The sequence below is a fragment of the Lethenteron reissneri genome, chromosome 21 (assembly GCF_015708825.2).
Source record: "Lethenteron reissneri isolate LAM-NWPU_2019-01 chromosome 21, ASM1570882v1, whole genome shotgun sequence".
In the NCBI taxonomy this organism is placed as follows: domain Eukaryota; kingdom Metazoa; phylum Chordata; class Hyperoartia; order Petromyzontiformes; family Petromyzontidae; genus Lethenteron; species Lethenteron reissneri.
The window spans coordinates 15,223,668-15,243,714 of record NC_083799.1 but is presented as its reverse complement, the minus strand read 5'-3'; the positions used below and the strand labels follow the sequence as shown (position 1 = coordinate 15,243,714).

General features: G+C 52.4%; 1 protein-coding gene and 1 pseudogene across 1 annotated transcript in view; one reads left to right on the top strand and one right to left on the bottom strand.

The window, feature by feature from the left end:
- The window catches only part of LOC133344944 (von Willebrand factor D and EGF domain-containing protein-like), a 39,107-nt gene extending 25,506 nt beyond the window's left edge, over positions 1-13,601 (top strand). The window contains 16 exon segments of the mRNA XM_061555274.1: positions 448-585; positions 1,066-1,356; positions 3,739-3,911; positions 4,100-4,253; positions 5,526-6,044; positions 6,230-6,325; positions 6,487-6,582; positions 6,760-6,794; positions 6,796-6,856; positions 7,311-7,406; positions 7,729-7,824; positions 7,947-8,042; positions 8,627-8,722; positions 10,944-11,039; positions 12,007-12,104; positions 12,792-13,601. Coding sequence (XP_061411258.1) covers positions 448-585; positions 1,066-1,356; positions 3,739-3,911; positions 4,100-4,253; positions 5,526-6,044; positions 6,230-6,325; positions 6,487-6,582; positions 6,760-6,794; positions 6,796-6,856; positions 7,311-7,406; positions 7,729-7,824; positions 7,947-8,042; positions 8,627-8,722; positions 10,944-11,039; positions 12,007-12,104; positions 12,792-12,815 — 2,165 coding nt within the window. The 3' untranslated portion in view covers positions 12,816-13,601.
- Positions 13,602-14,054: 453 nt separating this feature from the next.
- LOC133345294 (wnt inhibitory factor 1-like) lies at positions 14,055-19,795 on the bottom strand (annotated as a pseudogene).
- Positions 19,796-20,047: the final 252 nt, after the last annotated feature.

The following is a 20,047-nucleotide window of genomic DNA, read 5'->3' as shown; positions in this document are numbered from 1 at the left end:
GTGTTTTTGCTACAGATTTGAATCCTTTAATTAATACTGCTTGTCATATTTGTGTGATATTATACGCTACCATCATAATTGGCTTTTCAAATTCCAATGTATTTCATGTATTTTTTTGGCGCTGATGAGCTTGCCAAGTAAGCGTGCCATGAGTCTTTACTTGGTTGACATTTAACCTTTCAGGGCCTATTCTATCCAATTCAGCAGGCCATATGCTCGTACGGCAATCGCATAACCTCTGACTGCACTAAGCGACGTGCCCAAGTGCCACCGATGGTGGTTGTTTGACAACCACGGTGATTACGACGACGATGATTACGGAGACGCTAGCAACTCGCAGCGGCTTTCATTGACGGCGTCCCCACGAATGGCCGCCAAACAACTCCCCACCAACGCAAACCGCCGTCGTACTTTTGTCTTTTTTTGCCGTGATGGTTGACGCCACAGGCCCGGCGTGCGCCCACGACGTGGACGAGTGCCGGGGACGGCCGTGCTTTGCCGCGGTGCCGTGCGCCAACAGCATGGGCTCCTTCCGCTGTGGGCCCTGTCCAGCGGGCCACCGGGGGGACGGGCGCGCCTGCTCGCGTGAGGCCTCCGCACACAGCGCTCGCACGCTCGCGCTCGCAGCAGCAGTGGGCTTTTGGCTGGCCATCGAACAAAGCCGGTCAACGCATTGCGCGCTTTCAGATGCGCTTCTGTGGCCGTCTGGAATGCTCTTCCTTCCGATATTATGAAGCCACTGGAGCTATGCGCTTTTAAATCAGCGACATTGAAAACTCATTTCTTTAGAGCTGCTTTTTGTGTTTCGGTTGTTGTCCTTCCCCCGAAACCTCCGATTAGCACGGTTGGCTACGGACGGTGCGAAAGAAGTTCTACATACATACATACAAATGAGGATCTAGTGCGATGTGTAAACATCGCCACTGGGGAGACAAAGGCGGCGGGGCGTGGTGCTGGCCACCCAACCCCTTCGTGCGTCGTGCCGGCCTTCACAGGTGCTCGCTAAACAGCACTTGTCCCAACAGTCTTCGAAGGCCTTACGGGCGATGCTTTGTCTTTGCCCAGCCATCACCGCCGGCACCACCACCACCATCTCCACCACCTCGAGAGCCCCGTCCACTCGCCCCACCCAAGCGGCGGGGCTGGGAGGGCCCCCCGGACCGGGCACCGGCGGCCACAGGGAAGGCCCCGAGGAGGCGGCCGGGCGCTCCTCCCGGCCCGTGGACGTCGGGACGGCCGCGGCCCCCCACCGGCCCAGCCTGGCAGAGCGAGGTCCCAGCGAGGAGGGAGCGGGGGACGGGGATGCGTCACGCGTGGCGGCCCAGCACCGCGCGGCACCCGAGCCCGTGCGCCCTGGCAAGTGTCGTCGTGAATGCGGCGGAGTTAGAATGACTCAAGAGCAACTACATCTGGCAACAAAACTGACACCTTTCTTACAAGGAGTCATGTTTGCATAGACCACAATACCTGCAGTCGGAATGCAAACAAAAAACATAACTCTGATCATTTATGCACTTTCCTTGAAATTGATTGGTCCACACCCGAGACAGCTTTCTTTAGAGCCTAGTCTCACATGGTTCGAGGCTAGGCTCTAAAGAAAGCTGTCTCGGGTGTGGACCAATCAAGGACAGTGCATAAATGATTAGAGTTATGTTTTTTGTTTGCATTCCGACTGCAGGTATTGTGGTCTATGCAAACATGACTCCTTGTAAAAAGAAGGCGTCAGTTTTGTTGTCAGATAAAAGGGTAAAAAAACAATTATCATATTTTGCTACTGGCAAATGAGGTTCCAATGGAGCAACTACATCATTAGACCTCCTTTGCCAGTACCAAAATATAATAATAGAGTTTTTCCCCTTTTTATATTTTGGTACTGGCAAAGGAGGTCTAATGATGTAGATGCTCACCCCGAGCCCTTATTACTTTGATAGTGCATTGTCTTTGAGCTGTACGCCTTTTGGCGTCCTCTGGTCGAGCACCAATTGGGTCGAGGCTCAAAAGAAAGCCATCCCTTGGTGTGGACCAATCCGTTTCAAGGACATGCATATATTATCAGTGTGTTTTTTGTTTGCATTTGACTGCAAGTATTGTGGTTAATGCAGACATGAATCCTTGTAAAAAGGTTTCAGTTTTGTTATTAAAGAGCAACGGATGGCCATGTGGCTCTAAGAAGTTTGATCGTCAAAGTAATGTTCCAACGAACAAAAATATATATTTACTCGGTAAGGAATTGGATAAACGTCTTTAGTAGGAACGGTACTGAAAGATGAATTTGTGTGAGTGAGGCTTTCCTGGGTGATCTTATTTCGTGTCAAACCCTCAAGACATCGATCAACGTCACCAAATATGTACGGCACATATAATCATATCACATGTGACGTACTGGGCAATGGCTTTTAGTCATAGCAGAGGTGATGGTTGTAGGTGAAGTAAACGCTTCCACCATGAAGAAGGGTCAATATATCGTTTTAAACGTTAGCAGTGTTATGGACTTGTGTTTTGAGTTTTTGTTATTTGTGCTTGTTGTTATTGATGTTTTTGTTCAATCTCCACGCGATATTCCACTTATGGTTTAGTTACAATATACCGCGAGAAATAAAAAAATAAAACCACTCCTTTAGGATTGTTTGCTGGAATGCCGCAAGGGGATTTTAATTCACTGGAAAGTTCCAACGTTCGACAGGAAACCGGCGTTCTTTCGCTCACGGCACACATCGTGACTTTTCCATCCCCACTTTTTTCGGCAAACCTGGCAATCCTTAGGCCGCTTGTGTGAATTTGTTTGGCCACGTCAAGTCTAACTCTGCTCATGGTTAAAAGTCTCAATATGTTCTACTCAGCGGTCCGGCGCACTCAGCCAGGGCACGTGTTCCGGGAACACGAGGGAAGTAAAACGATTCACCGGCCCGCCGTGGCGATTTAATCGATTGGCACGATGTTTGGAGCGAAGCCATGGTTCCGATACAGCAATCGTATTTTTTTTTTTATCACGTGAACTCTTCACAACGCAACATGTGGGAATCTAAAAACATTGATTCAAGCAGAGGCGACGACACGATGCATACCATTGTTTAAGAGGTGCAGCCTTGCAATTGCTTTGCTCGCGCCATTCGCCGGCAGAAGGGCCTCTAGAAAGCCCCTCTGGAGGGTATTTGGCCTACTCTTCCTAGCTGGTCGCATGTCGAGTTGGGTGTGCCCACACCTTCCCCTATCACACGCGACGCAGGGAGGGGAGGGGTTCAAGAAGCTGCACCGTTGTTTCAAATTACATGGCAGGAGCTTGAATCCGGCCACCTCCAGCTTGAGATTTGATGTCGATTCATAAAATCGTCGCGCATCTTTACACCCCCAGCCAACGTGGGCGCGGCGCAGGGCAACCACGGCCGGTGGCGCAGGATCTTGTTCTCAGTGTGCTCTTAGAGCGGGGGGGGGGGGGGGGGTTGTCAAACCTGCGGCTCCAGGGTCGAACGCGGCTATTCATGGAATGTTTAGTCGCGTTATTGATTTAAGGGCCACCGTTTCGTATTAAATACACGCATCGCGGCTTGTGAAATATTACGTTTTTAACAAATTCGGAAGAAAAAAAATGCCTCCTCTTGTTACTCTGGTTGCCGGACCCCAGTTTTAGAGCGAGCGGTTCTTAGCGCGAGCACGCATGCGCAGCGCTGTGCCCGTGTGTGGACAAGATGACCGTTGTTTGACGGCCGTGACCTTGCGCGACTCTTTGTGTTTCCCAAGAGCGCGTGGCAGGCTGCGCCGGTAACCCCTGCTTCCCCGGTGTTCCGTGCCACGAGCGCAGGCCGCCTGCCGCCGGCACCGCGTGTGGCCGCTGTCCACCAGGGCTTTATGGGAACGGCCGCACCTGCACCAAGCTGCGTGGCCGAGGTGAGCGAGAGGCTCGCGGTTCGCCCGCAACGGACTCTGAACACGCAACGCGCTCACAATACAACAAGCGACGGGGCACGCAGCCAGCGCGTGGCGGTTAGCGCATTGCGACCCAGACGCCGCCGTGTTAGACTTACCGATGCAGCAGTTGAAACCAACGGTGCGCGTTTCTTAAATCTCGACGACCCCCGCCTCCGTCCACCCAGCGCTATAGAATGGGTCAGTCGATCGGCACGGTCGCGCTGTAAAGAGTGGTAACTTCACGCCTCCTCCAAGATGTCTCACCGACGTGGAAGAGTGGGCCAAGTTAAGCTCTTATCAGATTTATTTCGACTGGAGGAATCCGATGAGGTGTCCAAGAGGGGCAGGTCAGTACGTTACAACAACAAACAATAAAAAAAAAACACGATTTGAGTGCAAAGTACAGGAAAGTTAAACAAGTCGCTTAAAAAATATACAAATGAAAATAAATATGTTTTTATCTTACCAGGGGCTCACTCGAGATCTATCTCACAGGCACACACCAATGCTCTGACACAATGCCACGGGGCTGCCCATAGACTCATCGGCACGATACCGAGGAGTGTTTTACAAGTTTGCCCGAAGGCCAGGGTTAATTTTCATCGTCACTCTGACGTGAAATTGTCCATCCGTTGACGAGTCGTCCCCTTGTTTCAGTTCTCTCCCCATCCGTGCTCCACGTCGCATTGTATTTAGTTATTTTCTCACGTGGCGTGTCACAATACAGTGGCCCACAGCTTTCGATTCTGCGGTGCTGGAAGTAGGATTGCACTGATTCGTCATTATTCTTAAGCTCACGGTGTATGCATCGAATCCCGTGCGTAAGACTCAACGTCTATTTTCATAATATATATGCGTTAACCATGACCACTTGACCCCTCTAACCGCTGGAGGCCACTATATTCACCAATATTGTATATTGATTCGTGGATTGAATCGCAACCATGAATTGTAGCAATTGTGAGGGAGGCGGAGTTATGGACAGGCCTCGCAGAAAGGCCTGGAAAATGTTTCTGAGCATTGACAGGAACACGTGTTATGGACTGCATAATGCACGTCGTGAACACGTGCTCCTACAGGATTTAACTTCATTTATATTTTACACCTTCAATTTGAGGTGGTGATTTAATCTTCCGAGATTGTATGACCTTGGTGAGGATTTTCTTAAAGCAATGGGTGTGCATACAATTAAAGCGGTGGTTGCCCTTTGTCAAAAGAGTCTGGTTAATTGCACCTTTTATAATTGAACGTTATACCATTTCCTCTTTAACGGCATAAAATGAACATAATGAGACCCCTATTCTTAGCACGAATAAGTCTCTCGGCTGGGGGTCTGGGAATGCGAAACCTGCGCAGGTTTCAATTGCACAGGAAACACCGTAAAGTTTTATAAGCAGTGCAGCAAGCGGCTGGTGGCTTGTAAATGTCCCATTCCTGAGAATCCATGCGCTGCGGGGAGCAGCGCCCAGACTCGTGCCCTTCCTGCCCACCTGGAATCCTGATGATTCGCTTGTGTAAATGTCATGCCTGAGCTGTGGCCGTCGGTGCTGTTTTCACGGTCATTTGAGACGTAAATGTCCCCGTTTGTCATCGTCCCCCACCCCCCCGCCTGACCCAAGGTCCTCACGAGACACGGCTGCCCCCCGTGCGGGCCGCTGTCGCCCAGCACTCGCTGTCCGGAGCACCAAAGCCGTCGCTTGCGGTGCAACAGAGGCCGTCCTCCGGGACGCTTCACCGTGGCTCGGCGCACACGGGCGACCCCGGCACGCAGGGGCGGTCAAAACACGCTCAGCTGGGCGCTGGGCCCAAAACCGCCGGGTCCCTGACCGGAGCGCCATCCGTCGCCGACCACGAGAGGGGTCCTTCGCCCGCGGCATCCGAAGCGCTGGCGCCGCCGCCCGCCATTGCGCACGGGAAGAAAGCGGCCACCGCGAACGGCGCCGCCGCGATGACGCCACCTCCCCCGGGCTTGACGCATCAGCATAATGAGGTGGCCCCGCGCCTCGGCAAGGCCGGGCAGTCGTGCGCCGACTCGCCGTGCTTTAAGGGCGTCCTCTGCGAGTCCCCGGCCGGCGGCGCCGGATACAAGTGCGGCCGCTGCCCTCACGGCTACTACGGCGACGGCGAGTCCTGCCGAGGCAAGTGCCGCCCCCTGGCCCCGCGCCGCGCTCACGCCGCGCTGCGCCGCAGAGTCCGTCTCGTTCGCGGCGAGGAGCAGACCCGGCAAATCCGAACGTTCCGCCCGGCTTTGCGTTTGACCTCGATCGTCGTCCTCGGCGAAATTCCCGTAACCTTTGCGATCGCGTCCGTGCTGTCGCCACAGCGCTCTGCCGCTACGCCTGTGGCAAGAACATGGAGTGCTCCGCCCCCAACACGTGCCGATGCAAGCCCGGCTACACAGGCTACAACTGCCTCATCGGTGGGAAAACTTCTCATCGCGTCGCGGTTTCTCTCGAGCGTTTTGTCGGCCGAGTCTGGCGACTTTTGCGTTGCGTTAGAACGACAGCGGTACCCGCCGGATTGGCGTCAACGGGGCTTGGACCTGTTCCCGTGGCCCTGAGCACGTGGCGTCCCCTTCAGCCGTATGCAGGCCAGACTGCAAGAACCAGGGCAAGTGCGTGAGGCCGGACGTGTGCGAGTGTCCGCTGGGCTACAAGGGGCCGATCTGCGAGGAAGGTGAAGCTTCACACGACGCTCGCTCCTTTACGGGCTGCCTTGCCCTCGCACCTCCAGACTCTTGAGATTGCCCCCTCGCTGCTCTGATGACCGCGTGACAGAACGCGTTGCGTGCCCGGCGCGTGATGCGCTTTTCCCCTTCCGCCCGTGCTGCCACTCGGCTTGATTTTCACGCAGTGGAGTGCACACCGGCCTGTCAGAACGCGGGCAGCCTGCGTCGCCAGGAACCTGTGCTCTTGTCCCTACGGATACCTGGGCCCCAGATGCGAGACCAGTAAGTTCCAGCTGCTTTTCCTTGTGGCCACTCGGCCAACACCGCTGTGCGCCCCACGCGAAGTGTCGCTCTGCTTTGTGCGAGAGGCCGTCTCTGTCTCGCGGCAGACTATACATTTGGCTTCGTGTTTAAGCTGCTGTGCTAATGCTATTGAGAACATTTATCGTCGAACATTTCCGCTCTGTTACGGGCTCCAGTTCGGCAAATAAGGCACCGCTGAGCCCTTCTGCCTAGAGGCTTGGCCGCTGTTTACCAAAACATAAAGAAATCTGGCAGCCATGACCGTATCCTAAATGCACAGCACAGTTTGCACGGAGCCGCTCTTGAGGAGCGATCGCTAAGCGCTCGCGAGACGTGGCACGCATGCATGCTGAGCCGTGAACCGCGCGCCGCGTGCGTGCGTGTGTGCGCACGCATGTGTGCGCCACGTGCGTGTTTGTGCGTGCGTGTGCAGTGGTGTGCAACAGGCACTGCGAGAACGGAGGGGAGTGCGTCAGCCCGGACGTGTGCCGCTGTTCCCCGGGCTGGGACGGTCCGACCTGCGGGAGCGGTGAGAGAGCGCCCAGCTCCGGCTTTGCACGCAGACAACGGCGCGTGCCGCCATCAACGGCCGCCAAACACAGGGCTCTGTACTCTAAATATTGCTGCCGCTGCTGCCAACGTTATTTTTAATTTTTTACTGAAATCAAAGAGTCGCACTTTGTGACCCGGAGGTAATATTGTACCGGGTTTATCTCGGGCTCGTACTGGGTCAAGGCATTTTTAGTTTTTGCGTGAAGCCGCCAAACCTGCTCGCGATTCGGAATTCATCGCTTTTACGATCCATTTCAGCGTGTCGCCGTTTCAACCGTCTCCTAATGAATGTGCGACAGCCGTGTGCAGCCCCGTGTGCCTCAACGGGGGAGCCTGTGTGCGCCCCGGCGTGTGCCTCTGCCCGCACGGCTTCTTCGGAGCTCAGTGTCACAACGGTGAGTCCCGGACCCTCGCGCCGGCTGACGACTTTTTCTGGGGGGGCCTGTCGCGCCGTCCGAGTATCCGAGCTAAACGTGCAAATTCACCTGTCCGCCCCCCCCCCGCCCCGCACTTCCAGCCATCTGCAGCCCTCCCTGCAAGAACGGCGGCCACTGCATGCGCAACAACATCTGCTCCTGCAGCGAGGGATACACGGGCCGCCGCTGTCAAAAGAGTGAGCTGGCGTCGTTATCTTTATCGTCGGTCGTCATCACGATCATCGCTAATGAAAGCAGAACGATTCTGCCGTGAAAATGTTCAAAATGCTTTCATTTTAAGAGGATTGTCTGTAAGACTGCACGTGCGCAAATAACAATAAAGACAGCATCGTGACGGACACGCTTGGGGGGAGACGTTCATTGAGCACAACTTGCCAGCTCGCCCAACCCCCCCCCCCCCCGTGTACTTACACAGCTGTTCAAATATACAACTAGTTGGCCGAGACGACTACCGCTGGAATCGTAAGTCCGCGGATGGAACTTTATTTGAGCCGACTCGAAGCCGCGAGCCGTTCGCTTCGGTCGTCCGCATCACACGCGGAGGAAAAAAAAACCCCTAAAACAACGCTCGGGTTTTTGCGAGCTCAAGAAATATTTATCGACCAGTTAATTTGAGCGCGCGTTGAATTCATATTTCTGGATTGCTTTCAGGAATGCCCAGGCGGCAATAGCGCGCGCGCATAACTGGCAGCGGGCATCCAGGCCAGGCCGCAATTTCAGATTTCGCCGTGGGTCCCCTGTGCTGTGTCTGGCTGTGCAGGCGTGTGCGAGCCCACGTGCATGAACAGCGGGAAGTGCGTGGGACCCAATGTCTGCTCCTGCCCCTCCGGGTTTAAAGGAAAACGCTGCAATCGCCGTAAGTCTCGTCTAATCGCTCGGCAGCGAGCGGTAATTGAAGTGCGATGGGTGATTTAGGAGAGAATGCCTGGGGCTGAGCAAAGGTGAAATGGTCGAGGAGTCTGACCTGCGAAGATGAAGAATACTGCAACCACAGCGGTGGGCACGATTCTTGAATATAAAAAAATGCTGCATCTGCTAGAAGCAAGCGCCGTCGACGAAAGGCACGTGCTGTGAGGTAGAGCGGTTGCGCACAGCTTCAGTTTTGCGAGTCCCTGTTTGTGGAAACAGGATCGTGCCCCTGGAAAAAGGGAGCCATTCCGTTTTCGCGTGAACTTTGTATAAACCGCGCGAAGAATAACCGTAATGAACGGGTATTTCAAAACTGGCAGCTGTGAAAAAAATGTAAACGTCCTCCAAAATGCGGAGTGCTTTTCTGAACAGCGCTCGGTGCTCGTAAACCAGCCACCCTCCTCAATCACAATGTTCACTGTTAAAAAAGCCGTGGCACATAACACCATGACACTCGCATTCAATATCTTCACTCATGAAACTCTCGTGCGGTTTTAAAGACCCCTTTGTGAAGGTTATACATTGTGAGATTCACCAATTTCCACAATGGCCGCTCTACACGTGGGACCAGACCGGAACACCCAAAGAAAACCCAATGTCCGAGAGGATTGCTTGGATAGCCATCAAACAAAGATGGTCACTTTCATCGTGCGCTTTCAGATGCGCCTCTGCGGCCGTCTGGAATGCTCTTTCTTCTGATATTAGGAAGCCACTGGAGCTACGCACCTTTAAATGTAGATTGAAAGCTGATTTATTTCGAACTGGCTTTTGTGTTTAGTTTGTTGTCCTTCCCCCACACCTCTGATTGGCACAATTGGCTACGTACTGTGCGAAAGAAGTTCAACATACATGCATAAACAATTAACAGTTGTATATAAAAGCCAGAAACAGTAGCTGCTCTCCTGCTATAATCTAAATGGCACCTTGCTGCCCTAGCAGGTTGAGTTGAGTCCCCCACACACACACGCACGGTGATCTCCGGGTTCCAGCAGTGGTCTGTACCGCTGCTAATTACGGGCGAGGGGAGTCATCTCAGCCAGAGCAAAATCTCCAATTCTCCGCCACCCACCCAAACTTTTTTCATGGAATACCTTGAGATTTGATAATAACTGACCTATGGAAGTAGGCTTATTGTAAGCGCTAAGTGCAGAACATCAATCAAAATGGGTCTTTGTGCTCAGGAACATGTGCAGTGACAGGGAATGCGTCACGATGGCACAGAGCGGCTGGTTGCTGGCACAGAGAGGGATCCGCAGGTGCAGTAGCCCTGTCTGCCAGCAGGAGGTCGTGAGCCGGGAGAAGGGGACGCGAGACAAGGGGGATAGAGGGGACGTGTGGTAAAGCATGGGAACCTTCTCGTGAGTTCTAGAAGGGGTGCGTGGCCGAAGGCGGAGGGGGGCCACGCGGGGTGGATAGAAGGGGGACCCCCCGAGCGAAGGTTGAGGGCTGTTGGTTGGGAGTGGAACCCGTCAGTGATGCCGGAGTCCTCGTCACCGGCTTCAACTCGTCAGGCAGCCTGTTAGCTGTAGCGTCTTCGAGTCAGTCACTACACATGCATACAATAGTAGGTATGAGAATGTATTACGTAGATTGTATGTAAGTAAACATTATGCTAATGTTACATTGAGGCTGATGGATTGGACAAAACTGTGCCAATGAGAGAAAGCGAAAATTAGAAAGGACCCAAAGGAGATGACAGAAATAAGACGAGGAGGAATCGAATCTTAGATCGAATCACGATCCGGAATTGTGACAATCATCTGCCAGGATTAATCCACCACCGGATGAAGGCATTCCCAAATCTGTCGGCCATCTCTCATGGCTCTGAAATGTAACAACACACCTAGACTCTTTGGTTAGTTTCGGTAAAGTCGCGTAGGTACAAAATTAAATAAATAAAATCACGACGCGACTTTACCGAAAGAACCAAAGAGTATGCATCCCTGCAGTCACGAAAACTTCAAATCTAGATTGAACACACTCCTAGAATCTGCACACGAGCCGATCTCATCGCTCCATCTCCGGAGGGTTTGAAAAAGGTCCCCTCTGACGCGTACATTGCCAGGTTGTGCGCGCTTTATAATGCGGGCGCTGTTGCTGGGCCCTTCTTGGCTCTGATGAGGTGGAAGCCTCTGGTTGTGTTTGCTTGCCCTCTGCCTCCTTTGCAGCCGTGTGCCTGCAGAAGTGTAAGAACGGCGGAGAGTGCATCGGCCCCAACAGCTGCCATTGCCCCGAGGGATGGGAGGGCATGCACTGTCAAAACCGTGAGTAATTACGCGGCTCTTTGAGCGTTTGTCGCAGTGCAATGAATAGTAATTGAAGTTTAGATTGTGTTGAGCAAGTACCTGGGGGGGGGGGGGTGCATTTAATCACACGCTTTGGGATATTAGCAAGACTGTGCAAGTCAGCAGCAAGCAGCTTTTCAGAAAAAGATTGTTTCCTGGGTTCTAATCTCCCGAAAGTATAAAGATTGTAAATTACTTGTCGCGCCTGGGTTCATGTGAACTAGGCCAGATTCATATTCTTTGGGTCTTTTGGTAAAGTCACGTAGATCGGTTAAAAAAAATAACAAAAAACTTACCAAAAACTACGACGTTTCGATCGCAACACAAGCGTTCGTCACCAGGAAGCACGCTTGTGTTGTTATTTTCTTTGAACCGATCTACGTGACTTTACCGAAAGAGCCAATTCCTGCAGTCACGAAAGCTTTCAGTCAAGATTTAGGCCAGATTGTTCCACTTTCCAGCCAGAAGTGAAAAATCTACGCGCGCAGTGCTCTCCGTTATCCATGACACGGGAATGTGTTCGTGCGGCACTGGAGTTGCACGGAACTGGCGGCATGGATCGCGGCGCACAGCTCCATCGCAGCCCCGTCCTCCCCGCGCGACCGAAACCAGCGGGATAGAACCCTTCGTGCCCCGTGCGCTTGTGGCTTGCGCCGTTATTTCTAAGAGGTTCACTGGGATTTTTCGATTTAAAGCTTTCGTGACTGCAGGGATTCATCTTCTTGGTTCTTTCGGTAAAGTCACGTAGAATGGAAATAATAACATAATAAAAAGAAAACATAATAAAATAAATTCTAGTGAGAATCTATTTAACGTGACTTTACCGAAAGAACCAAGAAGAGGTTCACCGGGTTTGCGTGCGCGCGTGCGCGTATTCCGTGGCCGAGATGCCGAGTGAGCCGGGGTTGTTCGTTGTGCCTCTTTGCTCTCCGCTGTCGCCGCCCAGCCGTGTGCCAGCAGACGTGCAAGTTCGGCGGCCGCTGCACCGCTCCCAACGCGTGCTCCTGCCGGCCGGGCTTCTCCGGCTTCGCGTGCGGCCGCAGGGTAAGGGAACGACGACGACGCCGCCGCCTCGCCCCGCAGCCGTTGAAACCTTTATTGCTGAGCGTTCATTTGGGGAGAATGGTTCTAGGTTTTTTTCAGGCTGCTGGCTTTCGGATGTGAATCGTTCGGGTGAGAGTCCCCGCTGCCCACGTGAGTTGCTATTATTGCCGCAAGCTGAGCGGAGGAATTATTTTGAGAACTCCAAAAACAACACGGCTGCTCCTGCACATTACCAAAATGAATTTGTTTTAAAAGTGCAGTTTATTTTGCTCTTCACGCGAGTCAATAATCATGGCAATAAGGGCCCTGAGAGGCAGTCTGCTGCATGCGGCTGATTCAGCATCGGCTTCCCACAGTCGTCACGATTTTGACCCCGAGCTGACGCGAGGGGGCCTGCTGGGATGGGCCCTGCACCATCCAAATGTCTCTTTGGCCCAGCCAAGTTCACTCTCCCTCGCGGTGTATGACCATCGTCATGGTGCCCACACAACAGGCTTTCTGCCCGCCCCCCCCGCTCTCCATCTGAGAGGAGCTGGACCAAAGGTCTGGTGGGCCCCCACCTGCTCATGACATTTGTTGTTTCCAAAAAAACAAAACGAAATCTCTGAAGAGACCCTTCCCCCCCTCCCACGGGTCGACAGAGGACACGTTCGTTTTATTGCAAAGTGCGACTTGTTTGTTTTGCAGTTAGCGGCGAGGCAGGGGAAGTGAATGAAGAGGAGCACGTGCGTGCTGACATCACCTGCCGAAACGGCAGGACTTGTTGAGAAGAAGGATCTGCAATCAAGCGAGGCTACGGTGCTCATTCACTTGGGGGGGGGGGGGGCACCCCGATAATCTGCACACACCAACTGCGGTTGGTTTCTGCAGGGTCCTTGGCTTTTTGTAACTTGTATTTTTTAAAATTGTGTTTGTACTTTGGCCTAACCCTTTGTATGTGGTGGAGTGGCTTACTGGGTGTGGGTGTCGGTCTGGTCACATCTACCTCCGCAAGCAGACCAAGAGGCTTTGAAACCCTCCCCTAGGCGTTTCCCACGTGTTTTTTTTTTAACAAGAGTTGTTAGTTTGGTAGGACAATTTTTCACGTATTTATTTTCACAGGGAACATTTTTACATGCAAGACATCTTAGCCGGTACGTCACCGACTGTGGCATAGGAATCAATGTTTGTTTTTCTCTTTAGAACGCCTGCTGCCACTGAATACCAGAACAATATAAGTTATTGTTAAGCTTTCTTAACAAGTACTTTGTGTTGTACAAAGGGAATTGTACATATCTTCAAGAGATATTGTCTGGAATATCTTAAAACTGCTTAAATGGAGACGACACACTTCATGTAACCGCGGCAATGCTATGTTTTTACCAAACTTAAACACAAACACAAGAAACTTTGAAAAAAACTGTATATTCTGTAAGATATAAAATAAAGCAACACAGGTATGGTTTTCTTCACTGGTATCTGTAATTTAATAAAGTACTCGTGGAGTAGGTGAAGGTAGGCATGTCGTGATTGCATTGATTCTGTGCACACGTGTGCACACACACAAACACCTCCACAGCTGCTTACATGTTTAAGTTGCACACTTGCAGATGTACCGTCACGTAGCACTGCTGTGCGTGTGGAAGTCGATGCATAGCCAGTATGCATGCGCGTGGGCGTGGGACCTTGATGTCCTTGCCATAAACGGGAAGTGCAGACCGTTCGTGGAACATCAGACAGCTCCGGTGTGTGCGGTGCATTTATTTTCCAAGAAAACAAGGGCATTAAAAAAAAGCCTGCTAATGGCTTTTCATCGTGTAAAACTGTTGCCCCAAACGGTGAGCCCAGAGACGGGCTATCAGACCAGCACGAGAGCCGTGAATGGTGTGTGTTGTGGTGGCTGCGTGAGATGGACGCTGGTGGTAGAGTGGTGGAGAGAGCGGGGGTGGAGGGGGGCTCCGGTGGGCAAGCCGCTGCAAGTCCGGTCAACTGAGAGCACGGTCGTCGTTTTTAATGCACAACCACTCATTGTCGTCATCATCACTGTGATCACGGAAGCACCCTGGGACTTGCAGAGGACGTGGGCCCATGGGGGGTGGGGGCCCTCCAGGCTTCTCACACCTTGAGCCGGTCGGCGCACTGGGGGCCGGCGTGGGGCGAGCGGCAACGGCACTTTCCCGGAGCCACGCACTTGCCTCCGTTGCGGCACGGCTTTGCCGCAAACAGCTGGGGGTGGGGGGGGGGGTGGGTTACACACAAGCCGGCAACAGAGAGCGGCGGACGCGTCAAGACACTAGGCCGGCCACATGGACCAAAACGAATACAATGTTGAGAATAGGTTTTCCCCTTTTTTCTGGCAACAAAACAGCTGTGTTAAGATGTTCAAACACCAAACTGAAACCTTTTCCAAGGAATCATGTCTGCATTAACCACAATGCTTGTGGTCAGAATGCAAACAAAAATACTCTGATAGTATATGCATTGTCTTTGAAACTGATTGGTCCACACCAGAGACAGCTTCCTTTTGAGCCTAGTCTCAACTTTTTTGTTTGCATTCTGACCACAAGTATTGTGGTTAATGCAGACATGATTCATTTTTAAAGGTTTCATTTTGGTGTTTTAACATCTTAACACAGCTGTTTTGTTGCCAAAAAAGGGGAAAACCCATTCTCATATTTTGGTACTGGCAAAGGAGATCCCACGATGAATAACGATGTCGTAAAATGTGCTGGGGATGAGTACAAGCTACGGTGCATATCGAACGCAGCGCACCCCCTCGCCTTAGCCACACGCGCCACCCTCACCTATGTGGCACGCGCCTCCCTCCCAGCCCCGGGGGCAGCTGCAGATGCCCGGGGTCACGCAGTTGCCACCGTTGCGGCAGCCCTGTGGGCACACGGCTGGATGGGGGCAGCAGAAGAGTCACACAAAGCTCCTCGAGACCCACCAAGATACACGCGGGCCAGCAACAAGACGACAGTGACACAGGGGCAGTGATGATAACTTGGCTGAGGCCTCATTGCACTAAAAAAAAAATCAGTGCAAGTAAAAAAAAGGGACCGTCGTATTTAGATATTATAATCGGACACATTTGTGCAGAATCGATATGCATGAGGAATTACAGAAGGCCACCAACGAAAGCTTACCCTTGTGCTCAAGCAAGCAAATATTTAACATTTAACATGTACGCTTTCGCGATCAATATCATCCATAGGAGCTTTTTTTGTGGGTTAGATCGTGTAAAATTATTTATTTATAAATGTATTTACTTACGCGATCACGTACATTAATTTATTTACGCGATCGCGTACATTTATTTATTTACGCGATCGCGTTAATTTATTTATTTACCCGATCTAACCCCAAAAAAAAACATCTTATGGAAAACATTCAACATGATCAAGCACCGCAATCCGTTTACTGCGGGTGGATGGTGGTGGGTGGATGTGTCCGCTTGTTGACGGGCGAGTGATGGGTCTGGCAGTATTGTCTGTTTGAACGAGTTGTGCGTTTGTTTGTAGAACTTCTTTCGCACCGTACGTAGCCAACCGTGCCAATCGTAGGTGCGGGCGGCGAGGGGTGGCAGCGCAACAAACTAAACACACGCACTAAACTACGGGAAGATGAATGCAGATGGGTGAGTGTTACTGGGTGGCTGAGTGTGGTTGAGTGTCGCTAGTTAAGACAGGAAGCTGGCTGACTGTGGTTGAGTGTCGCTAGTTAAGACAGGAAGCTGGCTGACTGTGGTTGAGCGTTGCTAGTTAAGACAGACTGAGTGTGGTTGAGCCGTCGGTGGCTGCTGGCGGGGAGGTTGATGGCGGGCGGTGCGTTTCTTTCTGTCGGGAGATGATGACGGCGGCCACGGCTGTGATGCTTGCGGCTCACTCACCGTCCTGGCAGCGAGGGCCGGCCCAGCCAGACTTGCAGGAGCACTTCACGCTGGCGTGCACGGGCACACACTCGCCGCCGTTCAGACAGCCGCCCTCGCAGACGGCTGCACACGCAGAAGAGAGACAAACCCCGAGGTGCGGGTCTTAGCACCTGGGTCGCGACTTTAGATATTTGTCCGGCGGAAAACGAAGCAATTGCTAACACCACACAAGTGAATTGCCAACACCAAGCGAGTAAATTGCTAACACAAGAGAAGGGGCCCATTGCAGGGCCCATGGCTGCGTGGCGTCTCGGCTCCTTGGCTCGAGCAGAGCAGCGTGGCTGATGGTCAAGAGTCAATGTGGAGTGGCAGTCAAGGGATGGGATGCGTCAGAGAGGATGACATCAGCTCGTATGTGTTCGTGCGTTGAACTTCTTTCGCACCGTAGGTGTAGCCAACCGCGCAAATCGGGAAGGACAGCAAACGAAAGCACAAAAATTGGCTCTAAATAACTGAGTTTTCAATCGAGAAAGCCGGCGTGCAGGCGCGAGACGTTTAATATTTCCGGCTCGTGAAAGGTGGGGGGGGAGGCATTCGTCCAGCGGTTGATTGACCACGGCTGATTATAACGACAGAGCGTCTTCTCATTTCAAGCAACGCCCCCAGAAGGCTCTGGGACAGGGCTGAACGCTTTGGGGAAAATATCTCATTGCGATTTTTCCGACAGATATTGCGATTGCGATTTGATTTGCGATAAAAAAATTTGTAAGTCAAGCTTCAGTTCAATATTCACTGTGTAATAGATTTAAAACATGTGATGGAGCATTACCACACGATACCATAAAAATATGAACATGCTCGATATATTCTAATGCAAGGATGAGAACTTAAAATATATTAATTGCTTCCAACATGTATTTATAAAAATGTTTAAATTGAAATAGAACAATCAAAGTTACATAAATAAATAAAGTTATAATCATAAAATAAAACAATTCCAATAAGCAACAGAACTTTTCAAATCGCAAAAAAATCGCAGCCTTTGCCATTCGCTCATCGCATTGTTTGTTTCAAATTGCAATTTCGATTTGAAATTGTTTCATCGTTCAGCCCTACCTCTCAGTTTTTTCAGTTTCATTTATTTGCTTTAGCCCTGTGAGCCATTCGTCTCTTGAATCGGGTGCAACCGCAACAAACAAAAAACTAAAACATGAACAAGAAAATATCCTAAAGTGCGCAAACAGAAAAATCCAGGAAAAAAACTGCAAAAAAGCAGCAAAAACCTCTGGGGTGACCGACGGAGCCAGGAGGCACTACCCTCCCCCCCCAAGCTCACCCTTGTGGCAGTAGCGGCCTCCATAGCCGGGCAGGCAGCGACACTTCCCTGGCCGGAGGCACTGGCCGCTGTTCTTGCACTTGGGGTAGCACTGGGCTGCTCACACGGTGGGGTGGTGGGTGGGTGGGTGCAGGGACGACATTGTGGCACAGTACTCTGGCGGAGACTCAATACGGCTTTGGGTGTTGTTGATGTTGTTGATGTTGTTGCTGTTGTTGTTTTTGCCGTGTTTATTCGTCACTCTTGCCAACCGCTGCTTTGCTGCTACCGGGAGAGCGGAGAAGGGCCGAGTCGAGAGGTGCGTGAGCTCGGGGATTAACGCGCCACGTCGCGGCGGGGACTTGGGATCACACATTTTGCTCGTTGATTGACGCCGGAAGAAAAAAAAACTCACAAAAAAACCGGCGAATAGGAGGCGGCTTGAGTCATCTGAATGGGTAGCTCTCGATGGATCAATGTCCCTGCCAATACACTGGGCACGAACTCAATTGCCGATGGATTATTGGTAAGGGAGCTCTGGGAGACTGTCATTGCTTAAACGCAATTTCTTTTTTTATACAATTTAACTTTACATACGCTTCGCATTTTGGGGATTTGACAAATCGCCGAGCAGGGAGCTGGCTAAGCCACTGGCAAATACACATCGCACGTGGCAAGGGTACCGCAGATGTTATCCCTGTTCAAACAACGAGTTTGCAGCCCTGAGCCTGCGGTGGAAATTCCACATTCCCATGGCGAGACAAATATATGAACGTCACCGTCCCGGGAGGGATTATGGAACAAGCTGCCCTCCAACCAGGTCTCTGAACCGAAAATGTTCCCATCGTGAGCTTAAAACACAGACGTGTACAACTTGCCCTATAATTTAACACATTCAAAGAAGGTTTTCTTTTACTTAAGACGAAAGTTAAATGCTGTATAAACGAGCAATACATTCACAAATCGTACGTCTGTAATATAACTCTCACCATCCTTACTTTAGCCTCGCATTGTCCACACAAAGGCACGCGTGGTACAGCTGTTAAGAGTGAACCCTTTAGCACGCTCGGGAATCGGTTTGTTGTGCCTCCTGTGCAGCGAATTATGCCGCTCGCTTGTGATGCTGCTGCTGATGGGGGTGGTGGTGCTGCTGATGAGGGTGGTGATGCTAATGACGAGGGTGGTGGTGATGCTGATGAGGGTGGTGGTGCTGCTGATGAGGATGGTGATGCTGATGACGAGGGTGGTGGTGATGCTGATAGGGGTGGTGATGCTGATAGGGGTGGTGATGCTGATGAGGCTGGTGATGCTAGTGCTGTGTGGTGCTGGTATCTCTAGCTGGTAGTGCTGGTAGTGCTGGGTGGTGCTGGTATCTCTAGCTGGTAGTGCAGGTGGGTGCTGGGTGGTGCTGGTATCTCTCGCTGGTAGTGCAGGTGGGTGCTGGTGGGTGCTGGTATCTCTAGCTGGTAGTGCTGGAGGGTGCTGGGTGGTGCTGGTATCTCTAGCTGGTAGTGCTGGTAGTGCTGGGGGGTGCTGGTATCTCTCGCTGGTAGTGCTGGTAGTGCTGGGTGGTGCTGGTATCTCTCGCTGGTAGTGCTGGTAGTGCTGGGTGGTGCTGGTATCTCTCGCTGGTAGTGCTGGTAGTGCTGGGTGGTGCTGGTATCTCTCGCTGGTAGTGCTGGTAGTGCTGGGTGGTGCTGGTATCTCTCGCTGGTAGTGCTGGGTGGTGCTGGTATCTCTCGCTGGTAGTGCTGGTAGTGCTGGGTGGTGCTGGTATCTCTAGCTGGTAGTGCTGGTAGTGCTGGAGGGTGCTGGTATCTCTAGCTGGTAGTGCTGGTAGTGCTGGGTAGTGCTGGTATCTCTAGCTGGTAGTGCTGGGGGGTGCTGGTATCTCTAGCTGGTAGTGCAGGTGGGTCCTGGGTAGTGCTGGGTGGTGCTAGTATCTCTAACTGGTAGTGCTGGTAGTGCTGGAGGGTGCTGGTATCTCTAGCTGGTAGTGCTGGTAGTGCTGGGTGGTGCTGGTATCTGTCGCTGGTAGTGCTGGAGGGTGCTGGGTGGTCCCTACCGAACTGGCAGCGCTCGCCCTCGAAGCCCTTGCCACAGAAGCACGTGTCGTTGCGGATGCAGAGGCCGTGGTGGCGGCACGGCGGCTCGCAGCGCGCCCGAGGGTCGAAGACGAACGGGAGGCTCACGCCGCGGGCAGCCGCCCTCGGCGAAGCTTCGGAGCCTGCGGAGGCAGCCACCGTCGCCAAGGACAGCACCACCACCATCATCATCATCACCAGCAGCGGCAGCGGCGGCGTCTTCGGCGCGACGGGAGACAGAGCTGCAGCTCCGCGGGGCGACCTGCAGGAGGGGGACATCGCGACCTGTGGTGGTGATGGTGATGATGGTGATGAGATGCCGGAGGAACGGTGGAGGTAGTGGCAAGCGCAGAGGCGGTCCTGGCTGGACGTGGCGGGACGGCGTGAGGGGTGTGCGGGGAGAGGGGAAGAGAGAGAGCTGGGGGAGAAGGAAGGCGGTGGAGGGGGGGGGGTAGAAGGAGGAGAGGAGGAGAAGGAGGAAAAGGAAGGTGGGTGGGGGGGCAGGAGGAGAAGGAGTGGACGCGGTGCAGCGGGAGGCGGGACCCTGCGGGTGCGCACGAAGCGCTGGCTGATGATGATGATGCTGATGATGATGGAAATGAGAATTATACAGATGAGCATGATTGAGATGCTGATTATGATGATGGTGGCAATGATAATTATACAGATGAGGATGATTGAGATGCTGATGATG